Below are 27,175 nucleotides of genomic sequence, written 5' to 3' on the forward strand. Positions count from 1 at the left end.
ATTTCTTACTCATTTGGACTTGTTTCCTTCAATTTGCTCTTGCTAGAACCTATGCTCATGCTCATATCAAAGTGGTGTGTATTGAGCACTTAATCACCAAAATAGGTACAAATGGCCCTATGTCACATTTTCCTTTCAGTTACAGAGAGTTTTGGAGCTAGAAGATGACTATGCCTACCGGGATGTCTTAAGCTTTCGTAGGGGTGCCTCTTCTGCTTTATGCCGACAGACCCGATTCACAAACACACCACCCATTATCGTTGCTAGTTCGCCTACATCTACATAACTAGCCCCGACTTATCCATAAGTCAGCGAGTGTTCAAGAAGCACATCACGCCCTCTGCATGCGCAGGATTCGGTCCATGCACCTTCATGCCCACACAACCATTGTTCCCGCCCGCTTGTGCTCGTGCTCGGCTAACTGGTTTGTAGAGCCGTGATGCTGGGCCCACCAAAGCCTTTTCAATGGCCCACATATCATAACTGAGTTATGGCCACCAGAGGGATATTTACCCCCCACACAGGGAGACCCATCTGTCAAAGTCTGCGGGTCCAAAGAAGAGGGGTCTAACATTTAATAGAATAGTGAGGTAGGGCTGCTTGCTGAACGCCAGATGCACATGTTGACACACAGAGTAGCCACGCGGCGCGCGTTGCCCAGCTGCCACGTGACCACGCGATCGCCGATCCAGGGGCCCACTGCGTCAGCCACTAGGCGCCCCAAGCGTTCTCAATCTGCGAGCGATCAGGATTCAAGGCATCAGGCGATTGGCCAGCGACTCTTCCTTCATCCATTGGCTAGCGGGCTAGGCGCCCACCGCCCAGGCTGTTCGACTTCACTTCAAGTCTTCTTCCACCACCTAGCCAACAGACGCACAAGTGATTAGGTGAATTACCTTCTACGTGCTAATATGCACCATTGTATATTATCTAGCGTTTTAGATATTTAAAAGATTAATTTCAGTGCACATGATCATTTACTTGCTTTTCTAATTAAGTATTAGATGTTGCCCAAGAAAGCATTGTCAGGTTGACAGAAAAGAAAAAGGAGAAAAACATGAAGATCAATTGGTTGAATTGCAAAAGGATGCTTTACATAAGTTCTTTGCCATTTCAAGTAATGTTGATGTCAACGAAGTTAAAGTGCAGGAACCTGATCCTGCTTATGATGACGGGCAACAGGACCATGATCGGGAACATGATCATAATTTAAATGCAGAAGATGAGGTTAGCGAAGATGGTGCAATGGAAGAAAATTTAATTGCAGCAATTGGCGCGTTTGAGGATAATATGATGCAGGAAAATTTGTAGTTGCCTATCGAATTCTCTTAACTGTACTTGTGACTGTAGTTTCGGCTAAAAGAAGTTTATCAAAATTGAAGTTGTTGAAGAACTATCTTAGATCAACTATGTCACAAGAAATGTTGAATGGCTGGGCTATGTGCTCTATTGAAAAGAATAACTTGGACACTATTGATTTCAATACCGTTTTTAATGATTTTGTATAAAAAATACTAGAAAAAGTATCTTTTCATGAGAAACAATGAATGTATTGTAGTTTTATTCTTTGTTAAGGTAATTATATTAGCTCTAAGATACAAATATATTGTTATTTTAGATCTAACATGTTAATTAAATATATCAATATATTTGTTTTTATTGTACATGTAAAATTAGCGCATATATTATATCATAGTGTCCATCGCGATTAGTTACATGAGACCTTCAAACTCAAAATCCTATGACCGGGCCCCCTAACACTACTATAATTTGGCCCAAAAACTTTTTAGCAGTCAACATTTTCAATCTTTTAGCACGTACAGGAAAATAAGAACTGAAACAAGCGCATGTCCCCCGTCCCGAGTCCTAGCGCGACTCCGTGCGACGGCGAGGCCTCTGTCCCGTCCTCGTCTCCTCGAGGCCCGGAGGCTGCGAGTCTGTGACACTTGACCGTGAGGCGGACGGCGACTCGGAGGACTTCACCAGCGAGTCCCTCAAGCACCGAGGCCGAGCCGCCCACCGCCCGCCGCCGCCTCGCCTGGCGCTAGTCGCCGTTGCCGAGCCTGTTCGGCACATCCGTTGGGGTGCCGGGGCACCGATCAGGCTGCGCACAGCCGAAGTCGGCCTCCGGGTGCCCCAAGCTGCAGAGCAGCGCGCCAGCGCCCGTGGACCGGTGAATCAGTGAGTGTGTTTTTGAAGTTCTGAGCTTTCACAAATCCGAAATCTCATACCCTAGGGTTTGACAGTAAGCACTGGACTATAAATTTGGATTTAGAGATTGTGTATGTGTGAAATTGGTGTGTGATTCATTATTATTGGCTAGGGATTTGTTCTTGTGAATGAAATCAGAGCATAGAATTGAATGAAATTTCTTGTCGTGGAATCAAACTTAATAGAATCAATTTGGTTAATTTGTAGTCATGTATAGCAATATTTTATTTTTTACCTTATTGCATATACTTTTTTTTTGACTAGGACTACCCTTGTTTCAAATCCTGGGTCCGCCATTGGGGGCGGTGAGGCCACCCTAGTAGAGGCTAGAGGATGATATACACGGCGATCGACACGTTCTACCTGACAGATGAGCAGCTCCGTGACTCGCCATCACGGAAGGATGGGATCGACGAGGCCACCGAGACTGCGCTCCGCGTCTATGGCTGTGACCTCATCCAGGAGAGCGGCATCCTCCTCAGGCTGTATCCTTTTTGCTGCAGTTCTTCACATCCTCTCGCCAATCTAGCTTCCTATGTCCAAATCCTGTCATTAAACCATTTAGGGGCTTCTCAAGGTTCCTAGGGTTTTTGTTAATTAGCTTATGTGTGGCGACTTATTATTAATCGAGTTCTCTCCAGTGTGATTTCTAGGGTACATGTTTTCTGTCAGTAGTAGTTCTATTGATTACGCTTAGGATTAAGGAATTTTGGTCAGTAGGTGTGTGCATGGTTTTTTTTCTCGAAAAACGCAGGAGAACTGCGCCTCATTTTATTAGGTAGGAAGAAAAAGGGTCAGAAAGGACCCGAATACAAGACCTCCTTATGGAGGCCAGAAACAAGCATAAAGGAAACAATCCATACACAACTAAAAGGTACTACTTATCTCAGACATTGGTACTGGGAGCAGCTAAAAAGGAAAGACCCTTAGCTCCTGCAACCATCCATTTCTCCCTTTCCTCAGCAGTGGCCTCTAAGATTGTAGTGATATATGGGGGGGGGGCGTCAAACACCACTCTGTTTCTGAACTTCCAGATCATCCAGGCTCTCAGAATCAAAGTGAATTTACCCCCTTCTTGGTCATGTCTGACACAATATCAGCAATACGTTTCCACCACTGCAGGAAGTTTGTGTCATCCTGGAGAGGGGCAAGATTGTGGAGCCCAAATTTCCGAAGAGTGATGTACCAATATAATCTGGAAAAGCAACAAGAAACCAAAAGATGGTTGATGGTTTCAGGCTCTTGGTCACAAAGAGGGCATCTTGGAGGATGATTCAGTCCTCTTTTTTCCAGTCTGTCTGCAGTCCAGCACGTATTATGAGCCACCAGCCAAAGGAAGAACCGACACTTAGGAGGTGCCCAAGATTTCCAGACCATTTTGTAATGCTCAAAACCAATAGAGTCAGTGAAAAAACCCTTATAAGCCGAGCTTGTAGAATACTGCCCATTAGAAGCAATTGAAAAGATATGCTTATCCTCAGAATTAGGTTGCAGCACAACATCAATTATGGCATTCCAGAGATGTAGGTAATCTACCAGAGCTCCCCAGGTCAAGGCACCTTTGATATCAGAGACCCATCTTCTATTAGTTAGGGCCTCGCGAACAGTTCTTTTAGAAACAATTCTTTTTGGAAAAGTCAAGAGGAGCCTTGGAGCAATATCAGATACACTTCTGGCATTAATCCACTTGTCACTCCAAAAGTAAGTGTTAGCACCATCACCAATTTCTGTGACAAGTACAGAAGAGAAGAAGGCTTTAGCTTTGCTTGGGACATGAACAGGAAGATTATTCCAGAGACAGGTAGGGTCGGTCCTTTGCAGCCATAGCCATCTCATCCTAAGTGCCCAACAGAGTTCAGGGAGGCTGGAAATTCCCAGACCTCCAAAGTTCAAGGGTCTACACACTTTTCCCCAAGCCACCATGCAATGCCCTCCTTTAACCTCTCTTCTGCTTCTCCATAAGAAACCTTTCCTTATCTTGTCAATTTCCTTAATGACCCACATAGGGAAATCAATAGCCATAGCAGTATAAACAGACATCCCAGTGAGAACTTGTTGCACTAGAATTCTTCTCCCTACCCTATTTAATAAGTCAGCCTTCCAGTTAGGTAATCTATCAGCAATCTTATCCACCAGGGGCCAGAGTTGTTGGTTTGATAATCTATGAAGTGATAGAGGGAGGCCCAGATATTTGCAGGGGAAGGAGGCAATATCACAAGGCAACATATGCTGGACATCCAAGATAGTCTCCTCAGAGCACCTTATAGGGTAGATATTGGATTTATGGGTATTGTTATGAATTCTGGTTCAACGCACCAGGGGCAGTAAGGCGTCTAGGCGCCCAGGCGGTGGTCCAACGCCTTGTCTCGCCTTACTGCTTCATAACAATATTTATGCTGGACATCCAAGATAGTCTCCTCAGAGCACCTTATAGGGTGGACCACCGCCTGGGCGCCTAGGCGACATAGGCGGGCAAGGCGCCTAGGCGTTGGACCACCACCTGGATGCCTAGGCGACGCCTTAAGAACAGTGTGTGTGTGTGTGGGTTCTTTACTGTTATGTATCAATAAGGTGTTTCCATTTTGAATTCTCTGGCTAACCTACTGTAGCAGATAAATAATAGCAGGTTTCTTTCTTAATTAAGGATTAAGAAACTCTTGGTGGCACGTGGTAACTTGTGACATGATGAATTTTGGCTACCTTTGGATTTGTTTCTCCAAAGGTTGTTTTAGTTGTAGAGTTAGCTTCTTCCGAGGTCATTATGATGTTGTTATAAACCAATTCTGCAATGTGCATTTTTTTGTTGGGTGGAATGATAGGGAGATGGAGCATTATTGATTATGTACATCTATTAGGTACATGATTTCCTTGTCAATTGAATACAGTACTTGCATGTGTTAGGATACTTTTAGTAAATAATAGCGTGTATATGTTACTACTCTTTTACTCTTCTTGTCATTATTATATTATCTTTGGTTCATCCTGTTTGATAACAGTAAAAGGGCGTACCCAGTGCCGTAGGCTTCCCGCACTGTGTGGGGTCTGGAGAAGGGTATCTTTAAGTGCCAAGCCTTACCCGCATAATATGCAGAGGCTGGGGCTCAAACCCGGGACCTTCCGGTTACAGACGGTAGACTCTACCACTGCACCAGGCCCGCCCTTCATCCTGTTTAATAACAGTAAAAATATAAAAAATTAAAAAGAAAAGGAGGACTGAAGAATATAGAGATTTGATGCCATCTTCTATTTGATCTAAAACTACAGAAAGCAGCATAGATGAACCTCTGTTATAAACTTACTAGGTGTATGCCCGTGCGTTGCTACGGAGTCAATATGTAATGGTAAAATACATTGAGATGCGAAGTATTATGATAAAATACATTGATATGCAATATACCTGTTCTAACAGCAATATTTTTAGCGTATATAACCCAGAGCTGTTTTCCATTAGTGCCTTAATATATTAGGGATCATATTGGAAGACATTGAACCTATGACTCTAATCACATCCAATCATGCAACTCCAGTATCTATGTGACATCCATATAAAATAGAAGAGCAGAACACATTAAACCTGGGAATAGAAATCAATGGCAGTAGTAAAATCCTTTTGTCGAAATGCATTGTCACCCTTTTTTTTGTAGAAATCAATGGGTGAGGATCGCGCATCCTAGAATGGCGCCCGTCGGAGCTGGGAGAGCGGCATGTGCGGGTTCAGGTAGGGCTTGCTCGGGATTGCTCGGAGCCACGACGGACGGATTGCGGTGGGGGAGTAGAAAATCAACAGCTTGCTCGGGGACGCGCCGGGGTTTGCGGAGGCGAGATTTCCGGAGGTCGGGCGAGCGGAGGAGGGGCGGGGGCGGTCTACAGTAAGCACTTAATAGTTAGTAGAGATAAATGATATGCTGAAGCAAAAAAAAACTCTATCTGCATTATGTAAGTTGAGATTATCACAATGATTGGCACACCATTTTTTCATGATATTAAATGTTTTAGTGTTATTTACAATTATTTTACTAACAATTTCTAATTCTTGTTAGGAGATTGTGACTTTCCCTTGCAATTTCGAACATAACTGGACCTCATTTTCTTAAAATTTTATTTTCTTTTGCATTTATTTATTAAAAATTATGTATTTTGTGTATTCTTGATCAACAAAGACCACAAGCAGTGATGGCCACGGCACAAGTATTGTTCCATCGCTTTTACTGCAAGAAATCATTTGTTCGATTTAGTGCAAAGGTAAATATCTTTATCTGCAGTTATTCTCATTGAGGCATTCTTAGCATAGTTATTAAGGCGTCCCCAAAGCGACGCTTAAGCGTTGCCTAGGCGGTAAAGCGCTCGGTCGAGACAAGGCGTCCGCCTCGCCTTACCCAGCGCCTAAGGCGAGCGAAATGTGAGTGGGAGAGAGGGCTCTGCCCGCTGGCACCCGCGTTAGGGAGGGAAAGGCGGTCGTGAGGGGGCGTCCGAGTGGCCGCGCCGGCGGGGCAGCGCCGTTTGCTGGCGGCCGGTGGCCTGGAAGGCGTGCGGCGCCCGCGCAGAGTAATCTGGCTACATGATAGAGAGGAGGGAAGAGGTGAGGGGGCGCCCGTGCCCAGAGCAGTGCTGGTGCCTGGCAGCGACGAGCTGAGTGCTGGGCTGCTGGCAGCAGCGAGCTAAGTGCTGGGCTGCTGGTGGTGGGGGAGAAGAGCCAGGCTAGGGAGCGAATGGGAGAGAAGGGAAAGAAGTGGCTGGCAGGTGTGGGGTGGGTAACCTAATTTTGATGGGCTAAGTGGGCTGCTGGGCTGGTATATGAGCTTCCTGGACTGACTGGACCTTATTTGCTAGTATAATACATCTACTTGAGACTATATTTCTATATATTTTATTTTTATTGTCTATTTTTATATATTATTAAGTTGTCGCCTCGCCTTACGCCTTATCGCTTAAAAGATAAAAAGGGGGTCGGTCGCCTTACCTCGCCTTGCCACCTTAATAACTATGATTCTTGGTCTTCTGTGAGTGAAACTAATGGTCCTTTTTATCTTTGCAGAGAGTTGCTGCTAGCTGTGTTTGGCTGGCAGGGAAGTTGGAGGAGAGTCCCAGGAAATCAAGGCATATTATATTTGTCTTCCACAGAATGGAATGTAGGAGAGAAAACTTGCCAATTGAATTTTTAGATGTTTTTTCAAAGGTATATTTTCTTCAACTCAACATCATTTCAGTTTCTTTTCTTGTAAAACATCAGCACATGCTTGACTTTATACCATGAAAAAAGTTAGAATCTTCGCTACTGTTGGTTTTCTCATTTTTCTGTAGGTGTATCTTAGTATGTAGTTGGTAGAAGTATCTGATGGTTATGCTGAACAAGCGGTGTGATTCTAACATTTGTTACAGAAATATTCGGAACTGAGGCATGACCTGATACGGACAGAACGGCATCTGTTGAAGGAGATGGGGTTTATTTGCCATGTCGAGCACCCCCATAAGTTCATATCAAACTACCTTGCAACACTTGAAGCCCCTCCTGAGCTTACTCAAGAGGCATGGAACCTTGCCAATGATAGGTACTTCTGATTCCACATTATGAGATTATCAATTTTATTGCAACTAAAATTATTGTTGCAGTTGTGGACTGTAATCTGATCTGCTTATTGTTTATTTTTGGGGCATGTAGGAACTAATATTTTTGCATGTTTCACTTTAAGTTGATTGTGATTTTGAATTTTTGATACATCAGTTCAGTATGAATTTTAGTTAAATGCAATGTTAGCTGCACCTTAGTGACAAGGTTCCCGGAACGTTGGGAACGAGGAACGGGAACGAGGAACGCGGTACGTCTGTTAAAGCAACATGGAACGTTGAGGGGTATACAGCTGATCCACGTTCATTCGATGCGTGGAACGTGTTCCCAACGATTTAGGAACACAGTTAGGGAACGATTGTAATGGAGTAGAGAACGATGCATAATTGAAACAAGCAATGACACGTACATAATATATAATATATGTATATATAATTGATAATGATGGGATCCTGATAATGATAAGTCAGTGTCTTAGCTTATATATATATATATATATATATATATATATATATATATATATATATATATATATATATATATATATATATATATATATATATATAACGGTAACGATAATCACTTTCTTGCAAAGCCTAGATAGAAGAGTCTTCTGGATCAATGTCCCATTTAGCATGTGCGCCATGTTTGTAGCCATCTGTTGATCTTGACAAAAGTCGCAAATTGGAGTGAATGAAGACTAATTTATCTGCAGTGGTAGTGTTCATCCTATTGCGCTTGGTGTTATGGATATGGCTGAATGTGCTCCAAATTCTCTCGGCCGATGAACTGCTGATGGGCTGAGATAAAACTTTTTTGCAACCTCAGCTAAATCTGGAGTTTCAGAACCATAACTTACCCACCATTCAATCGGCTCCACGGTAAATGCATCCAATTGAACGGGTGGCAGCACAAACATTCCCTTCTTCATAATAAAAGCATTAAATTGCTCCCTCAAACCTCCACTGAGCGACTCCTCCACTGCGCCGCAACCTCCACTGCGCGACTCCTCCACTGCGCCGCGACCTCTGTGCGACACCTCCACTGCGCGAGCGCGAGTGCGACTGCTCTTCTCCCACCTGCGCGATTCCTCTTCCAGTCTTCCTCTTCCCCACTGCGCGATTCCTCTTCCTATTCCCCACCACGCGGTGTCGCATTTCAGATCCAACTCCTCTTCTACCCACTGCGCGATTCCTCTTCCTCTTCCGGTCTTCCCCACTGCGCGAACGGTGTCGATTCCCTCTTCCCCAGTTAATTCCCAGCGCGGCGACGACGGCAGCGTCCCAGCGCGACGGCCAGACAACGCCCGCATCGTCCCAGCGCGTCCCAAGCGCGGCGGCCAGACGACGCACGCATCGTCCCAGCGCGTCCCAAGCGCGGCGGCCAAGCGCGGCGGCCAGACGACGCATCGTCCCAGCGCGTCCCAGCGTCCAAGCGCGGCGGCGCGACTTCCTAAGGTAAGCGTTCCTATCTTCCATAAACGACGTTCCGCGAGCGTTTCTTGTAGTGTTCCCCTTCATTCTCGTTCCTCGTTTCGGGACGAAATTCCGGGAACGCGGAACGCGCCATCGTTCCCCGTTCCCTGTCACTAAGAGCTGCACCACAAGGGCAGGGATAGAAGTGGACTAACCCTAATAGATTGCTATTCTTCTCTCTTGACTTGATCGATATATCTCCACTCGCTATATAGAGAGGCTTACTTGATGCCTAAGCAAGATATCTAATCTTATCCCTAGCCCTATCTCCAATGGGCCTACAACCACTAAGTGTGGTCAATTTTCATGCCTAGGACCACTAAGTGTGTAAATCACTTGCACCGGGTCAAATACTCATATATAACAAAACTAAGGCATAAATGCATATTTTTATATGATATATTGAAATCCCCATCATTAATCCCACAATATACTTGATGGAAACATGGAAGTGATAAAATAACTAACTAATGATGATTAATGGTTTATCCTCGTCTCTCATATCTTCTACCTCTAACTCTGATTTTGCTGGAGCAGAAGGTTGGTTTTGTGACATCGATTTAATAATTGGCATAGCAGGAGAAAAAACGGTTTCTAATGCATTGGTCCTCTTCATCTTGCAACTCTATACAAATTGAAAAAAATATATAATTATTCATGGGGAATTGAACATTAAATGGAAATTGGGATTTGAGAATGGACGGATGGGGAATTCACCTGATCATGGTCCTGTTTGTTTCAGCTATTTTGCTGATTCTGGCCGCCATAAGCTACTGCGGATTGCCAAACACCCAACTTTTCAGCACGCTTCTATGAGAATCGCTTAGTTGAAAATCATCCAAAATCAACGTGAACACACAATCGACCGAATCGTAGCGATAGAAGGAACCCGTCACTTCCTAGATCCTAAACCTTATGGACCCCTTCATCTAATCCCCACGATTCTAAAATTCTCCCTATAGCAAAATTCTTTAAAAAGCTCGTCAGAAAAAGGCCGAAACAAACAGGTTCTATGCTGTCTTGCTGGAGACTGGACATTGGAGTGCCAGTTGCATGGCTGCCTCTGGTGGCTGTGATGCTGCCAATGAACTGGTTGCTGAGCTTGCAGTGCCCTGTCCACGTTACGACAGTGCAACGTCTGGTTGCGTTGCTGTGGCCGGTGTCTACCCGACCCCCCCCCCCCCCCCCCCCCCCCCCCCCGGTCCCCCGTTGATTCATGTCCAGCAGTAGTAGGACAGCTGTCCCTGCTCTGATTTTTCATGCTGTTGCCTGGTCTGACACACCGCCATGCGCCGGGTTCTGATTCCTATTTGGATAGGGCTTCTGATTTTAATTTGGGAGAGGGGATGAGAATAGAGAGCAAGAGAAGGGACATGCCAGGTCACACCCCGTACGTGTAGGGAGCCTGCTGCCTTGGGCCCTTTGATTCAGTCGGCTAGCCAGGTGGGACTTGGCCACTTGGGAGTGGAAATGTTGGGCCATGCCTAGGGGTACCTCGACTTGGACTAGAAATTTTTAGGGTGGAAAAGGGGATGTTCAGGCCACGACCCCACTGGCCTTGGATCCATGTCACCCCCTGTATGACTGCCCATGCATGCAATATTGTCTTTTGGTTTATGTATTGGAGGACTTCTTTCACTGATATCTTTTCCCATGAAATAGAAATGAGCCCTTTTGTTTTCAATTTATGCTGCATTGTGTTTGTTTGGGCAAGTGGATCTATTGATTAGTTATTATTTGCAACCCTCGTAAAGTTTGTAACCATCAGTTGAGCATTACAAATATATCAACACAGGCAACTATAAAGGGCTAATAAAGAAATAAATAGAGGAAAATGAACCCAAACCTGCAAGCGATGGGCTTTTTAAAGACAATATGTCAGCTTTTTAAAGACAATATGGCCTAGACATATTTGAATCATGAGCAGAGAGTGAAAATTGCAAACAAAAAATTATAATACAAGACTACAAAAATTGGTCCACATGTCATCACATTGCCATTGCTTCTTTCAACAACAACAAAGCCTTTTAGTCCCAAGCAAGTATGGGTAGGTTAGAGTTGAAACCCAAAATAAGCCTTAAGTCAAGATTCAGGCATGTGGATAGTTGTTTTTCATGCACTCCTGTGCAAGGCTAAACCTTTGTTCTTTTCAAGTCTCCTTTTACTGCCTCTTCCCCTGTCAACTTTGGCCTTTACCCCTTGCCTCCCTTCTTTTACTATCACGCCTTAGGATCCCCACTATGCACAGGTGCCTCTAGAGGTTTTCATTAGACATGTCCAAACCATCTCAATCAACATTAGACAAGCTTTTCTTCAGTTGGTGGTTGGTGCTACCCCTAGCCTATCACATATATCATCGTTCTGGACTCGATTCCTTATTGTATGGCCACGAATCAAACACAATATATGTATTTTCGTAGCACTTATCTGCTGAACATGTCTTTTTGTAGGCTAACATTCTGCACCATACAACACAGTATGTCTTTTCACCATCTTATAACTTGTCTTTTAGCTTCTGTGGTACCCGCTTGTCACATAGAACACCACCACGCCACTTCATCCACTCTGCTTCGATTTTCTGGCTAACATGTTTATCAGTATCTCCTCCGTAGCATTAATACTAAATACCGAAAGTTATCCTTTCTGGGAACTACTTGACCTTCCAAACTAACATCTCCTTCCTCATGTGTAGTGTAGTAGTATCGAAGTCACATCTCATATATTACCTCCGTTCTCGAATATTTGTCGCCGACTAGTTCATTTTTGAACTAAAACACGACAAATAAGAAAGAATTGAGGGAGTATTTGGTTTTAGTTGTACTGAGTCTAAAACCTTTGGACTCTAGATTCTTCTGCCATAACTTTAGTTTCCTGTTTACTGTTGCTTGACTTCTATCAACTAGCACTACATCATCCGCAAAAAAACATACATCAAGGGATATTCCCTTGTATGGATGGTTTTTAAAGCGGTAAGGCGGTCCAAGGCATTGGAGCACCGCCTGGACGCCTAAGCGACGCCTAGGCGACGCCTAGGCGAGGTAGGCGGGCAAGGCGCCTAGGCGTTAGACTAGGGGTGAAAACGGGTCAGGTATACCCGTCGGGTACCGGATACGGATATTGCAAATACCCATTTTCTCGGATACGGATTCAGGTATTTTATATTCGGGACGGATACGGGTAATACCCGGATACTGCAGCTTTGGATTCGGGTCGGATACGGAGCGAGTATTACCCGGTAAATACCTGAATATTCGGGTCGGATACGGGTACCCGGAATTCGGGTACCCGTTTTTTCTTTTTCTGCATAAAATAGTTATAAAATCACAACTTTTACATATGAAATCGGATGAAGATAAAGTTTATATGAAAATTGTAGAGCTCGAAGAGATCTATAACTTTGTAGTACATAATTTTTTTGTTTAAACACATCTTTAGGCCAAAATCATTGAAATAATGTCCAAATTTATATCAAATTAATATACTTTATCATTTTTATGTGGGGGGCTTAAGCTTATCTCCATGTGGGAACTTACGGTTATCTTTTTATAGACTATTTATTAGTATTACTAACTTATTTGTAATTTTCGGTCGACGCTACAATATTTTATGAATTTAAATGTATTTTGATGATTTTTCTATGACAAGAAATTAATAATACATAAATAACCGCAAAAAATCGTAAAATTTTACGGAGGCACAACATATGTCGATATATAACCATAAAAAATGTTTGGATTATAAGATCTAGAAGATGCCCGCGTTTCTTCCATTCCATTTTAACTTATTTGTATGAGTTACATGTGAAATTACTGTAAGTATCAAAGTTTCAACATAATCAGTACTTTACTTTATCATTTACATATGAGGGCTTGGGTTATCTTTGTATAAAATGTTTATTAGTTTTTGTAACTTATTTGCAATTTTTGAGTGAAACTAGAATATTTTATGAATTTTTAATATTGTGGTGTTGTTTCTACAATGTCCTTGTGATTAGTAACTTTGAACTGGATGCTACCAATTTAATCGGTTTCCTTTCCTACATTTGATTTATCATATACATGATTATGTATTGCTTAATTTATGTGTTTGTTGGATGGTTGAGCAATTAATATCATCGGTACGAACTACCCGACAACTAGCCGGTAACTATCCGAGTAGTATCCGTTATCCGTTCCTTACTCGCCCGGATTATTACCCAGTCCTGTATCCGTCCCGAATCTTAACTACCCGTATCCGGTCCCGTATCCGAGAGAAATACATTAGGGTAGGATACGGGATGACCCTATATCCGGCTGTATCCGTCCCGTTTTCATCCTTACGTTAGACCACCGCCCGGACGCCTAGGCGACGCCTTAAGAACAGAGCTTGTATGTTCCTTGTGACCTCATCCATCACCAAGGCTAGGGGTGAAAACAGTTGGAAAACACTAAAATCGTTACCGTTTTCATATTTTTTATCAAAAATGGTAACTCTGGAAACAGAAAAGATATCAGTATTTTGGAAACATCGGAATTGAAAGTTCGGTACGGAAAATACATCGGTACCGGTCGGTCAGAACCTTAAATACAATCAGTAACTAGATCAATATAAAAATATCTCAATATAATAAGTTCACAGTACAACAAAGTTTACAAATATCACAAAGACCACAAATTCACAATTCACAATATAACAAGTTGATCACAAAGATCACAAGTTCACAAGATAACATGTTGATCACAAAGATCCCAAGTTCACAATATAACATGTTGATCACAAAGATGACAAGTTCGCAATATAACAAATTGATCACACAGATCACAAGTTCACAATATGACACGTTGATCACAAAGATCACAAGTACACAATATAACAAGTTCATCACAAAGTTCACAAAGCCACAAGTCCACGAGTCCCAAGTTCGCAAGGTCACAAATCATTATGGAGCAAGTACAATAAGAAACATTCATAGCATTCATGGTACATTATCATCATCTAGATCTGTGGGAAACCCTAACCCCTGAGTGTGGTTGGGAACTGTACTAATAGACTCGGTACTTGGGCCAGACCCATTACAATAGGGGCAAGAGGGTAATTACACAGGAAACACCCAAAACCCTAACAGGTACTCTAACACCCAAGAGGGTAATTACAATAGGGGCAACGAGGGTAGTATTGGGGAGCGGCCTGAGATCGACGATGTAGGGGCCCCTCCAATGGCGAGCTCGCTGTGGGGGCCGAGGCCGGCAACGGTGAGGGCGACGGAAGCTGCGCTTGGCGCGCTGCGCGCAGGCGAGGCCATAGCGGCGACCGCCGCGTCCAGGGCGGCGCGGCGCGCGCCTTCTGGGCTACAGCAGCCGCGACAGCGGCCGGGTGGGCCACGGGCAGGGCGGGGTTCGCCCGGCAGGGGGAAGGGGCGGGGCTGCCATTGCAGGTGGCCGGCAACGCGGGGGGAGGAGGGGCGACTGCTGGAGGTGGTGGCCGACACTGTGGGGGGGAGGGGGAACGACTGTCGGCGGCTGGTTGGGGAATGGGGAGGAAAGAAAAACGAAACTGGCTCTATACCATATGGGAAACCCTAATCCCTGAGTAGGGTTGGGAATTGTATTAATAGACTCGGTAGTTAGGCCAGACCCATCACAGTAGGGGCGAGAGGGTAATTACACAGGAAACACCCAGAACCCTAACGGGTACTCTAACAAGATCTTCATCAACAAGCTTACAACGATGCCTCAGGTCCGTCATCATGATCATCATCTAGATCTTCATCCTACATTTTGTTAAAGAAATATACAGTTAAAGCATAGCTAATGTTTTATGCACCAAAATAGAATAGAAAATGAAGGTAAATTAACCTCAAATGAAAGATTTCTTGCAAGAGCCTCAAGTTCCTCCATTTCATAAACCATATTAGAAATAGCAACACTCTTAGTCTTGGAACCTGGGAATATCCATTAGTGCATTAGTAAAAGAGTAATGAACTAATGACTAATTAAATTGTAAATAAATATAAGGTACTGCTATATAACCTTTTCTTGCTCCAGCTATCCAATCTTTGGTGCAGGCCAGTGCTTCTACGGTTCTACCATGGTAGGGTCAAGGCGAGTACGAAATGGATCAAGTACACGACCACCAACACTAAAAGCAGATTCTGTAACTACTGTTGACACTTGCATAACTAAGACATCACGAGCAAGCTGGCCCAAGAGAGGATATTCTTTTTTGTGTGCTTTCCACCATGCTAATATGTCAAAAATGTGTTGATTATTTTTACCAACCTTTAGTATTGGATCTGCCAAATATTTTTCTAAGTCACTTGTGTCAATAGAATCATCATGACCTTGTCCATCAAATATGTAGCTATCTAGCTCTTCATCGATACTTGACTTAATCATGTCAACTGCTGAAGTTGAGGAAGGTGCAACAGATGATGTTGAGGGTGTAGTAGAGACATAGTATTGATACATCTTTTTCATGACACCATTAAATTTATCCAGTTCAGTTTGATATGTATATGGGTACACCTTCTTCAAGTAAAATTCTACAATTTTCCTCTTGTATCTAGGATCAAGGACACTAGCCAGTAGCCACAGCAAGAGCAATATTTGACTTTATTCCAGTACTAGTCAAACTTGACCATCATAGTGTTTGCCATGTTAGATGTTACTAAGTGGGATGGATGCTATCACACCAATCAACAAGTAAAAACTTAATCTGACAAAACCCTTTAAAAACAAGTTGGTAGTGGGATATAATGTACCAGAAAATAACTCAGTCAAGTCAAATAACTTTCTCAAACATGGTAAAAGAGTCTTTGCCAAATCCCATTCTTCAAAGGAAGGTGCAATTTTCTCATACCTGCTACGTTCATATGACACAAGCCTTTCAAAAGCAGCCCTATAATGTAGTGCATCCCTCAACATGCAATATGTTGAATTCCACCTAGTAGCAACATCGAGAGAGCCCAACCTTTGTGTCCACACCACATTCAGTAGCACATTCTCCTCCCATTGCAATGGAGACCCCTTAATAGCTAGCACAAATGCTCTAATGTTCTTAATAGACGATGCCATCACACTCGTACCATCTTTTGCAACCAAGTTCAAAATATGATTGGGACATCTAATATGAAAGAACAATCCACCATAGATTAAAGGATTGTGCTTGTTGAGCTCTAGAATAACCTCTTTCACAACAACTTCATTTGCAGAAGCATTGTCCAAGGTTAAAGAAAACATTTTCTTCTCTATAAACCATTTCAATAGGCATGAACTAAGGATAAGAGACATATTCTCACCACTATGCCGACCCGGAACATGGAGGAAATTGAAAATTCTCTTATGTATTTCCCAATCATCATCTACCCAATGTACCGTGACACACATGTAGCCTTTATTCTCGTTTGATGTCCACATGTCCATAGTAGCACTCATGCGACAATTGAGGATTTTGAAATACTTATACAACACATCCTTTTCATGCAAGTAGAATTCCATTATTTCTTTTCTAATAGTGACACGTGACATCATAGGAAAGGTAGGCTTCAATGATTTAATGAATTCCACAAAGTATTCATGCTCAACAATGTTAAATGGATACTCATGCATGATAATAGCTGTATAAAACTTTCTCAAACTGATTTCTTCATCATATTTATATGGCTGGACAATGCATATACTTGTGCCATGATCCTTTTCTGCCTTGAGCTCTCCACAATTCTCTCATCTCAATCTTATTCTCTAGCCTTATCTCAGCTCATCTCAATCTTATTCTTTCCTTTCCTGCGGGTGCGGACTGTTCTCAAACTGATTTCTTCATCATATTTATATGGCTGGACAATGCATATACTTGTGCCATGATCCTTTTCTGCCTTGAGCTCCTGTTGCCCCCTCATAATCTTATGATAATTTTTCAAATGAGACCAAAATGCAGTTGTTCCTCTACTGCTTTCAGCCCTACTTTGCTAGTCTTGCTTTTGCATCCCGGATACTTTCATTTGGCCTAAACTTTTTTTTCTCGAAAACGCCTAGGAGAACTGCGCCCCTTTATAAATTAAGAAGATAGAATAAAGAGGTCTAAAGTAGACCATACATGGAGAACTTGCATTTGGCCCAAACTTGCTTCACAGATTTGCCATTCTCCTCTACGACAACCTCATACTTCTCAAAATACTGCCAAACATTTGAAGTGGACTTCTTTGCTTGCTTCACCTTTGAAGGATCATCCTGATCCAAATTAATTCCTTCTTCTGAATTTGCACCTTGTTCATGAGATGTTGCAGCAGGTGTTGATGATGATGCGGACACACCAAAAGGTTGACTTGTATTTGCATGAGGTGAGGATGCCAAGTTCTGACTTTGATGTTCACTAGGCAACTCCAACAACATACGCTTCCGTGGAGGTGAAGCTTCACCTTCACTAGCCATAAGAGCAGATCACAGTTTCTACCTGCAAATAAAAATTGCGACATTGAATAAATAGTGGCACTACCTCATATGCATTTCACAATTAGTTCTTGTGGACTTCAATTAAATGGACATTGCTTCTAGGTGCAGAACTGCAGATGAACTGACATGTCACATGTATGCTGGTTGCAAGAGAGCACAGTAATTGTAATTTTAGTTGAACAATCTGCTCCTCTAAAAATACATATAAAAAGCACTGAAAAAGCACTGGAAAATACATATAAACTGACATGTCACATGTGTGCTTAACTTGCAATTATGAAGTAAAGTAGGCTCAATCAAAACGTGCTAAGAACATAGAACAGATAGCTGTAGCACACTTTTAAGGATGTTCATGGTTGCTGTTAAGTAGGTTCAATCAAACCGTCATTGGCCAGTGAGACACTGAGACAGAGTGAGTAGATCGACAGACCGAGAAGGGAGGATGAGGCTATGAGGGTAGATGGCGAGTCAGTGAGGGATAAATGCGACAGCTAATCGACAATGACGATGGCGGACGGAGGAGCTGGGAGCTAGGATGTACTTGTTAACCTGTGGAGTCGATGTACGACGGCTGCCGGTGAGGTGCGAGTGGAGTCCGGCGGGCCAGCGGCTGTGAAACCCTCCACGACGCCTCCACCAGATAGCCTCGCTCGGCTCCCTCGGCCTCACATCTAGTCTCTCCTCTGACTCTGTTCCTCTCTGTTGTTGACAACCGAGTGGAGACGCGAACGCCCGACCTACCTAAGTGCCTGATGGTCGTGAGCGGTGAGCCCAGGACTCCAGGAGGCTTGAGGCTAGGAGCCTAGGACACAACCCCGGTGGCCGGTGGGTGAACAACCTGTGGTGGACTGCTGAGCCATGAGCCCATGAGTCTTAACGAGTCTGGAGATTTGGAACTTGGGCTGGGCTAGTTAATATTTTCGGTAAATTCCGAATTGTGAATTCGTAAATTCCGACCTAAAATGGTAACCGAATTGTCATAAGTCTTCTCCAAGTCATGAAAACCACGTGTAGGTCTTTCTTGCGCTCCCTATACTACTACATCACTTGTCTTATTAAGAAAATGGCTTCCATGATTGAACTTTTGAGCATGAAACCAAATTAGTTTATAGAGATCCTCGTTATTCCTTTTAAAAGATGCTCGATAACTCTCTCCCATAGCTCCATAGTATGGCTCATCAACTTAATTCCTCGAGAATTAATACAACTTTGGATATATCCCTTATCCTTGTAGATCGATACCATTATAATTCTCTACTTGTTAGGCATCTTGTTCGATCAGAAGATATGATCGAACAACTTGGTCAACCATAGTATAGCTATGTCTCCAAGGCATCTTCATACCTCAATTATGCTACAATTAGGGTTCGTCGCCTTACCCATTTCATCCTTTTCAATGCCTCTCTAACCTCAGATCCTTGGATCTTATGCACAAAACATCTATTGGTGTCATCAAAAGAGTCATCCAGCCAGAAGGTCGTGTGCCTATTCTCTTCATTGAACAATTTGTCAAAATACTTATCTCTGTTTGATCCCATCCTTCACCAAGAGGCATTTCATTTCATTCTTAATGCACTTAGCTTGGTTCAAGTCCCTTGTCTTCCTCTCATGGACCTTAACCATTGTATATGTGTCCTCTTGTTCCTTCATACTCAAACATTGGTCCCCTACCCTTTGCCACACTTACAACTTTCTTTGCGGTCTTGTTTGCTACCTTGCACTTCTGTGTGTTATCCACACTCATGTTATGGTACAAATCGTTGGATTGCCTCTTCTCTTTCATATCAAAATGTAATGGGCCTAGGGCTTAGCCCATGTACTTGATATATATATGAAGCTAGATTCCTTTCTCTCCTCCCCTCACCCTCATCCTCCCCTAGCCGTCGCCTCCTTGGCCGCTCGATGCCTGGCATCCCCCAGTAGCCGCCACCGGCCTTAGTAGTTGCTGACAGCGCCTGAGGCCATGGATGGATTTCCTCCTTCTGCTTATCTCCGCTCCCTTTCCCATTCCTCTCCTAAGTTGGGTGACAGTTGTCGCCTCCTCGACCGCCCTCCCTAGCCACCCCCGTCGCCGTCCCCACTTCCCTCTTCATTGTGGCTGTCGACGCCCGCCTATGCCCTCACTGGCGCGCTTGTTGGGGCAGCACCTGTCCCCTCCTCTCCACGTAGGCACGCCCGCCTAGGCCCCTGTTGGTGAGCTCATCGAGGTCACTAGGGCCCCTGCTGTCAATGCCCTTATCCATATCGCCCCTATCACCTGCGGGGTCACCCGGCCAAACCCCAGTGGCTTGGATGCCGCCGAACACTGCCTGGCCCCTGTCGGCCTAGGCATGGCTGGCTTGGGCCTTGCTCCTGTCGGCCCCCCTTGTCGGCATGCTCTTGGGCGTCCTGCTAGTTGCTCCCTCCCTTGACGCTCTCCCTTTACCCTAGGTCTCCAATTCACGCCTTCGTCGGCCCCCTCCCACTGCTTGATGTTACGCTACCCAATCCACCCTCGCTGCGGCCCTTATGATTGCCACAGCTGCTGTGGCTACTGCTCAGGAGCGCAAATGCATCACTTCTCTCGCCTGAGTGCACGAACACACTGTTGCCGGTATGCTTGCTAGTCAGCTTGTCGAGATTGAGCGGCACCTGCTTGGCTCTCCCTACTTCGACCTCGAGCCTCTTCTAGAGCCCCATGGGGTCGCGCCTGTTTCAACGTATGAGACCGCCGTCGTCGCCAATCTCCACGCCCAAGCGCCGGGTGTCTAGAACACATGTTCTTTGGTTCTCGTCATCCTCGACTTGGCTTCACCTATGCCTGCTGGCATAACCTCATCCTCACCCTTCAGTGCTACGTCGTGGATGACCATACCCTCATCGACACCGCACCAATCCACAAGGTCCCGTTCTCGTCTTTCCACAAGGTACACAACAACCTCATTTTCGAGGAGCTCACCAAGGGACCGCCTCCTCGCCTCAAAGTGACTACCGCTCTCTATAGCTCCACCTAAGGGGATAGATCTCGCGCCTGTCTTCTTCCACTCTTACCATGGGGGGCTCGTTGCCATGCTCGCCGAACTTTTTGCAATTTAATCCTTTTTCGGAAAAAAATTCACGTTTGGACCTCTGGATGACTTAGTGTCGTTTCTAGACCCTTTGCTCGGCGCCATAGACTATGGCGTTGAGCTGGCTGATGCGCTAGACTCTCCTGCTGTGCTGGCGCTTATGTGGCGGAGCTCGGCGCCATGATTCATGGCGCCGAACTCCATGATGTGCACTTCAAACAATGCGGGATGGCTACCAGATGAGCTAAAGCAGTGTCATGTCATGCATGCGTGTGGAATTACCGTTACAACTAGCTAGTAGCAACACCCTCGTGTTCCCGTTGATGAGTGGATATAAATTATATGCACTACTACTAATCAGTAATAAACACTTACAATTAATGTACCTTCCGGTCGGCCAATCGATGATACATCCGGATTATCATTTGCATGCATGCACATGCATATATATATATCCTCCATGCAATAGCCACATATCTGCTAGAGTGCTAGTACCAGGACTGCGGCCTTGCAAATATTGTCACGTCAAATCAGAGCAACAGCACCAAGACGCTTTTAAAGACAAGGCACCTACTCCATGTTGTAGCATCGTCATCAACTGTTGCGTAACTGTGCTCTAGTGTAGTGTACAATACCAATGCAGTCGTCCAGGCTGACCGCTGTACTGCAGTTGCATAGATTAGGACCTCGGTGCCAAGATTTGTGGCGCCGAGGTCTGCCACGTTAGCTGCCAGATTAGCCCGCACACGCCAGCGTGGCCAGTACATCGGCGCCATAGACTGTGGCGCCGAGCTGTGTTAACTCGGCGCCACGGGCTATGGCGCCGAGAAAAGGGTCCAAAACGACATTAAGTTATCTTGAGGTCCAAACGTCAATTTGTTTCGAAAAAATGTCTAAATTGCAAAAAAATCAACCATGCTCGTCTGTTCCTCCTGTCTTTGGCTCCACGCCTCCCCACCCGCCTTGGGGGGCATGCAAGGTCTAGGGGTGGTGGTCGGTGGAAGGGCTACCGTGATGGTGGGGTGGTTAGAAAGACGCACCTTGCTCCTCCGTCTATAATTTGTGGACTGACCACATCTCCATGTGGCCCGTCCCGTCCCCGGTGGACTTTCCCAGTGTCGACCGCAGCTAGCTCACCTGACGATGCCTGGTCGAGGAACCCCTGGACCATCTTAGCTCTATGCCACCGGTACCTTAGCCACTCCTTCTGCCACTACCACCCCACACCGCTCTGTCCTAGAACCTGTGGCCTAATGGGTGGGATCAACAGTCCCTTGTTGGTTCCTTCAGCACGATGACCCTGACTCCTCTCGTTGTGACTGAATGGTTTGCTGATTCTGGTGCCTCCTACGACACCACTTCAAACACTAGTATACTTTCTTCTTACCTACCTCTCTCGTCCACTCCATCTATCATTGTGGGCAACAGGAACATTCTTGCGATCATCTCTGTAGGTGATTCAGTTTTTACTAGGCACTTTCATCTTTGCAATGTTCTTGTGGCCCCACATATCATTTAAAACCTTCTATCTGTTTGCCTGTTTACCACCGATAACTCTTGTTCTATTGAGTTTAGTTGGAATGATTGAAAAACCCTAACCCTAACCCAGGTTGGGTGTATATTATAAAGAGCAGTTAGGTGGATCAAGCCTATTACAAAGGGGTGATCAGGTAAATACAAGGGGACCCAAGCCTAACCCTAAATTGGAGTCTAACACCCCCTGCAGTCTCAACTCTATCCTGTACAGATGTTGAGACTGGATCAAAACTCAGTGAACACACTCGACGGCATCCCCTTGTCTGCAAACTACGACGTGGTCGTGACGCTAAGAACGCGAACATCGCTGGCAGCGACACACTCGTGGACGAAATGAAGGCCGATCTCCACGTGCTTCGTGCGCTGATGCTGCAGGGGATTGGTGGAGAGGTAGATCACGTTGACGTTGTCGCAATAGACGAGGGTGGAGCACTCGAGGGGAGCTATGGAGCACCCGCAGAAGCTGCCGGAGCCAGGAGGCCTCGGCAACGCCGTTGGCCACAACGTGGTACTCGGCCTCAGCGCTAGAGCGGGGGATGACGGGCTGTCGCTTCGAGGCCCAAGAGACGAGGTTGGCGCCTAGGAACACTGCATAACCGGATGTGGATCGACGCGTGTTGGGGCAGCCATCCCAGCCAGCGTCGGTGGACCACGAGCTCCGACGTCGGTGAGGGTCGAAGGAGAAGGCCATAGTCGATGGAGCCGTGGAGGTAGTGAAGAATCCCCTTGAGAGCGGTAAGGTGGGGCTCCCGGGGTGTGTGCATGTGAAGGCACACCCGTTGGACGACGTAGGCGATGTTGGGCCGTGAGAATGTCATGTACTGGAGAGTGCCGGTGAAGCTCTGGTAGGCCGTTGTGTTGGCAACCGACGACCCGTCATCCTCGGAAAGCTTCGCCTGAGTTTCGACAGGCGTGGATCAGGGCTTGCAGCCGGACATGCCAAGCCCACTCCAGGATGTCGAGAGCGTACTGGCGTTGGTGGAGGAAGAGACCCTGAGGCCGCCGCTCGGCGGTGATCCCGAGGAAGAGGTGGAGAGGCCCCAGGTCCTTCATCGCGGACTCGCGCTGAAGGGCGACGATCGTGCGCTAGACGAGAGCGCATTGGACGCCATGAGCACGATGACATCGACATAGAGCAGGAGGTAGACGATGTCATTGCCGTGTCGAAGGATGAACAGGGACGTGTATGACTTGGCCTCGACGAAGCCGATGGAGGCCAAGTAGGAGGCGAAGCAACTTTACCAAGCCCGTGGCGCCTGCTTGAGGCCATATAGGGAGCGATTCAGCCGACAGACCACCTACGAGCGAGCGGAGTCGATAAAGTCGGTGGAGGCCTGAATCATCCTCAAACTTAAAGTTGCTAAATCAGCATTAGATTCTAAAATGTGCCTCACATCTTCCAATTATAGGATGACCCTTTTAACGTACAAGCCTAATAAGCTAATCGAGTAATCGTCAAGATAGGCTTGAGGTTAAACGGACGACATTAAGGACAACCATTCAGATCATATCACCTACATCGCTCTACAGACAAATAAACCAGGATTGCTCATACAGATACACACCATCTCTACAACATTTCACAACCTTATAAATGAACCTACGGGTATATGTAACAAGCAAAAGGCACAATTCTAGGACTCACCACTCCATTCATGCCTTAAGTCAAAACTTAAGTGAACCAAATGTGTAGGACATAAGGCCGTAAGCACTGCCATAACTCGCTCGGAACAAGGGGTCACCATTACAAGGTAGCGTCAAGTTAGCACAATCGATATTGCTACCAGTCTGTTGGGTACAAAATAACCAAACTGACTTTGAACAAAAATTTGCTTGCTAGGTGCTTGATGTTGTGGCTAGCCGAACGACAGAGGAGATGAAGCAAAGGGAACGAACCCGGGAGAGGTCTATATGACGATGTAGAGGTAGCGGATGAGCCCCTTTTGGATGTGGGAAGCTGCAGTTGTGGCGTACCGGAGGAGGCGCCAACAATATTGTGCATGGACGAGGGTCTTGGTGTCGATGGGACGGAGGAGGCCTAAATCATCCTTCTGCAGTGACTGCCATGACTGTTCGTTGGCGTAAGCGCGCTCCCATGCCTCTAGGACGTCGTCCTCCTCTTCGTCGTCTGGGTTGCGGTGCGGACCGACAACAGTATAGGGCGCGTTGAAGCCACCCCCACCATCGTCGACACAATATATGGTGTGGGGGTGGGGTGGGGTGGCGGCCACCGCGACGAGTGTGAGGCGAGGTTGGGGACCAGGAGATGGGCCAACCGAGTGCTTGGTGCTTCTAGTTTGGGGCTTTTAGGCTTAAGTTTTGGTTTAGAGGAGCTTTAAAATAGACAAAAACACAGGAATATAGATATATTCTTCGCACGACCCCGCAGAGTCGGTGAGGGCTGGCACGTCAAGTGGCACTGGGGGGCCCGCCTCGACGTTTGTGTGCATGGCCGAGGTGGTGGCGCTCGCAGAGGGTCGGATGCGGTCCATTGAGGCCAAGCAGGGAGGTTTCTACGACGGTCAGCATGGTGGGGTGGGGTCGATGCGGAGCGACTGGGCGTTTGCTAGAGCGGGGAAGGAGACAACTGGTTTTGGGCGACGTGGTCTCCGCGCTGACGAGCACGTTGCTTGGAGCACATGTGCAAGCAAACCGGGTGACCTTTTAATATAGGAGATACCCAGGTTCCAATGTGGCGCGCTGCTAAGAGGGTTTTGCCCCAACAGATTTCTTTCGAGTTTCGTCTCCATTTGAATGACTAAGTTCAACGTTGGCTTACCAAGCCTATCACAACCCTCCTTTATCGGCTATGTTGAGACAACATAGGCAGAGTTATCGCCGTGACTTCTTATAAATTCATTTTCCCATGGCACATTTTTATCTATTGGAGATTCACAATCCTTTTTGGGCTTTGAATGTAGTCAGTGACCTTGGAACTGTTACTAACCATTGGATTAAAAATTGATGACCAGTCCCTATGGACTATAGGAAGCGGATCTGACCGGCACGGGCGCAAACTCCTAGCAGACGGAGGAGGCGCTAGAGGAGGACTGACCGACGCAGACTCCTAGTGGACGGAGGAGGGACGGGAAGTGCTGCAACTGCAACCCACAACGGCGGGCGGGAAGCTCCGCGACGGCTCCGTGACGGCGGCCAGGAAGGGCCGTGACGACAGCCGGCCTGGACGATGTCGCTACGGCGACCAGGAAGGGCCGCGACGGCGGCCAGGAAGGGACGGTGGCTGAAAAAAGGATTAGAAAACCCTAATCGTAACCTGCTTTGTTACCATGTTACTAACCTTGGGATTAACAACTGATGACTAGTGCCTATGGACTATAGAATATATATAGGCAGTAGGCCTGGGCCTAATCGGCCTTAACAGGAGCTTGCACATTTTCCATATTATTATATAGGCTTCATGTGTTTTCCTTTTGCAGTTTAATTTTTGTTTGTACTAAGTACTAACATACTATATATATGTTTTGTATATCAGCTTAAGGACAACTCTGTGTGTGCGATTTAAGAGTGAAGTAGTAGCATGCGGAGTTGTGTATGCTGCAGCTAGGAGACACCGGGTTCCCCTTCCTGAAGATCCTCCGTGGTGGACTGTCTTTGATGCTGATGAAGCAGGAATTCAGGAAGTTTGCAGGGTTCTTGCTCACCTCTACAGCTTGCCCAAGGCCCAATACATTCCAGTATATAAAGACAACGATTCCTTTACTGTTAAGAGAATCTCTGATCTACAGGCTTCAAAGGTTAGTAAAGGATACCATCCAAAATAATCGTACTGAGTCTCATAGAGTTATTTTTAAAGAACGAGAACTGATTTTGTTTGCATCCATCTTCAGGAAAGTCCAGCAAGGGCTGTTGCTAGCGATAAGGGTACCCCTGTACCCTCAAGTTCTAGCCAGGAGAAGGATCCAGTGGCTAAGACTATACTGAACAAGGTGAAGGAAAAAAGTGATGACGAAGGTAAACCATTGCCCGCTGAATTTGATGGAAAAGAAAACCCGGTGGCAAACTCAAAAAATGACAAGTCTGATTCTGGTGTCGACCGGAGTCGAGAAAGAGAGAGATCAAGAGGGCGGGAACGTGATGCCAGGGGTAGGGATTCTGATCGTGATAGCAGGGGTCGCGAGTCTGATCGTGAGAGGGACCGGAGACGCTGCTCTAGGGAAAGAAGTTCAGGTATTGCTGAGGACCAATCAGATTTTTAGTTATCTTACTCCCTCCGGTCAAAAAATAAGAAGCATTTACGGTTGTCTTTACTCAGCATATTTAAACTGCAGTTGCATATTACTTTCGATGGGTTGAGTTTCGATATTTGAAAATTGAATGATCATATTTACTCACAGATGACTCATTGGTCATTGCAATTTGAACGCAGGACACTCAGACAAGGAGAAATCAAGGCGCCATTCATCACGCGGTATGTTAGTATTTTTGCAGCAGGCTCTGTTGATGTCCCCAAGCTGTTCTATTCAGGACTTGCGTTTCTTATGTTGCTTTCGTGTTACGATTTCAGACCGGGCTGACTACTACAATTCGCATTCATCTCGTGAGAAAGATCGGCATAGGCACCATTGATCAAGGTGACGAGGATCCCCGGTCTGCAGGGCTTCGCTGCATGGAGACCACCACTTGGCAGTGCCGACCGGATCATGAAAACTTGTGGATTATCATCCCACTGGTGGTTGTATTGGCTTGATTGTGTTTTGCACCTTGGATTGTAACTTGCAAGATACGCTAGCCATGAGCTGTGTGCAACTTGAATTTATAAACACAACATATAAGATACAATTGACGCACGTGCACTAACTGCCATTCCAGCAGAGCTTGTGGAATGTTATAAAGAAACAGTTTGTGGAATGTTGGCACTGTTAGACCTAGTTTGGTGACTAGGGAAACGAAGGG

General features: G+C 45.6%; 1 protein-coding gene across 4 annotated transcripts; it reads left to right on the forward strand.

Moving 5' to 3' along the window:
• The first annotated feature begins 1,795 nt into the window (after positions 1–1,795).
• Positions 1,796–27,175, forward strand: LOC100283163 (uncharacterized). 4 transcript variants are annotated; one of them, NM_001156065.2, is made up of 9 exons: positions 1,796–2,181; positions 2,476–2,696; positions 6,372–6,453; positions 7,247–7,387; positions 7,591–7,760; positions 25,755–26,016; positions 26,110–26,449; positions 26,649–26,690; positions 26,787–27,175. In NM_001156065.2, the coding sequence occupies exons 2-9, from the start codon at positions 2,545–2,547 to the stop codon at positions 26,846–26,848; spliced, it is 1,251 nt and encodes a 416-aa protein (NP_001149537.1). In that variant the 5' UTR covers positions 1,796–2,181; positions 2,476–2,544; the 3' UTR covers positions 26,849–27,175. The 4 variants fall into 4 exon arrangements, with proteins under 4 accessions (NP_001149537.1, XP_035816488.1, XP_035816490.1 ...); XM_035960595.1 differs by having other exon boundaries at positions 2,476–6,080; positions 26,787–27,130; XM_035960597.1 differs by having other exon boundaries at positions 26,617–26,690; positions 26,787–27,130.

The sequence above is a fragment of the Zea mays genome, chromosome 7 (genome assembly GCF_902167145.1).
Source record: "Zea mays cultivar B73 chromosome 7, Zm-B73-REFERENCE-NAM-5.0, whole genome shotgun sequence".
In the NCBI taxonomy this organism is placed as follows: Eukaryota; Viridiplantae; Streptophyta; class Magnoliopsida; order Poales; family Poaceae; genus Zea; species Zea mays.

Excerpts from the sequence above, each read along its gene's own strand:
- LOC100283163 (XM_035960595.1), top strand. The coding sequence starts at position 5,830 with ATGCATTGTCACCCTTTTTTTTGTAGAAATCAATGGGTGAGGATCGCG. Across the intron at positions 26,017-26,109 it reads CTGATCTACAGGCTTCAAAG|GAAAGTCCAGCAAGGGCTGT; the intron begins GTTAGTAAAGGA and ends ATCCATCTTCAG. Across the intron at positions 26,691-26,786 it reads AAGGCGCCATTCATCACGCG|ACCGGGCTGACTACTACAAT; the intron begins GTATGTTAGTAT and ends TTACGATTTCAG.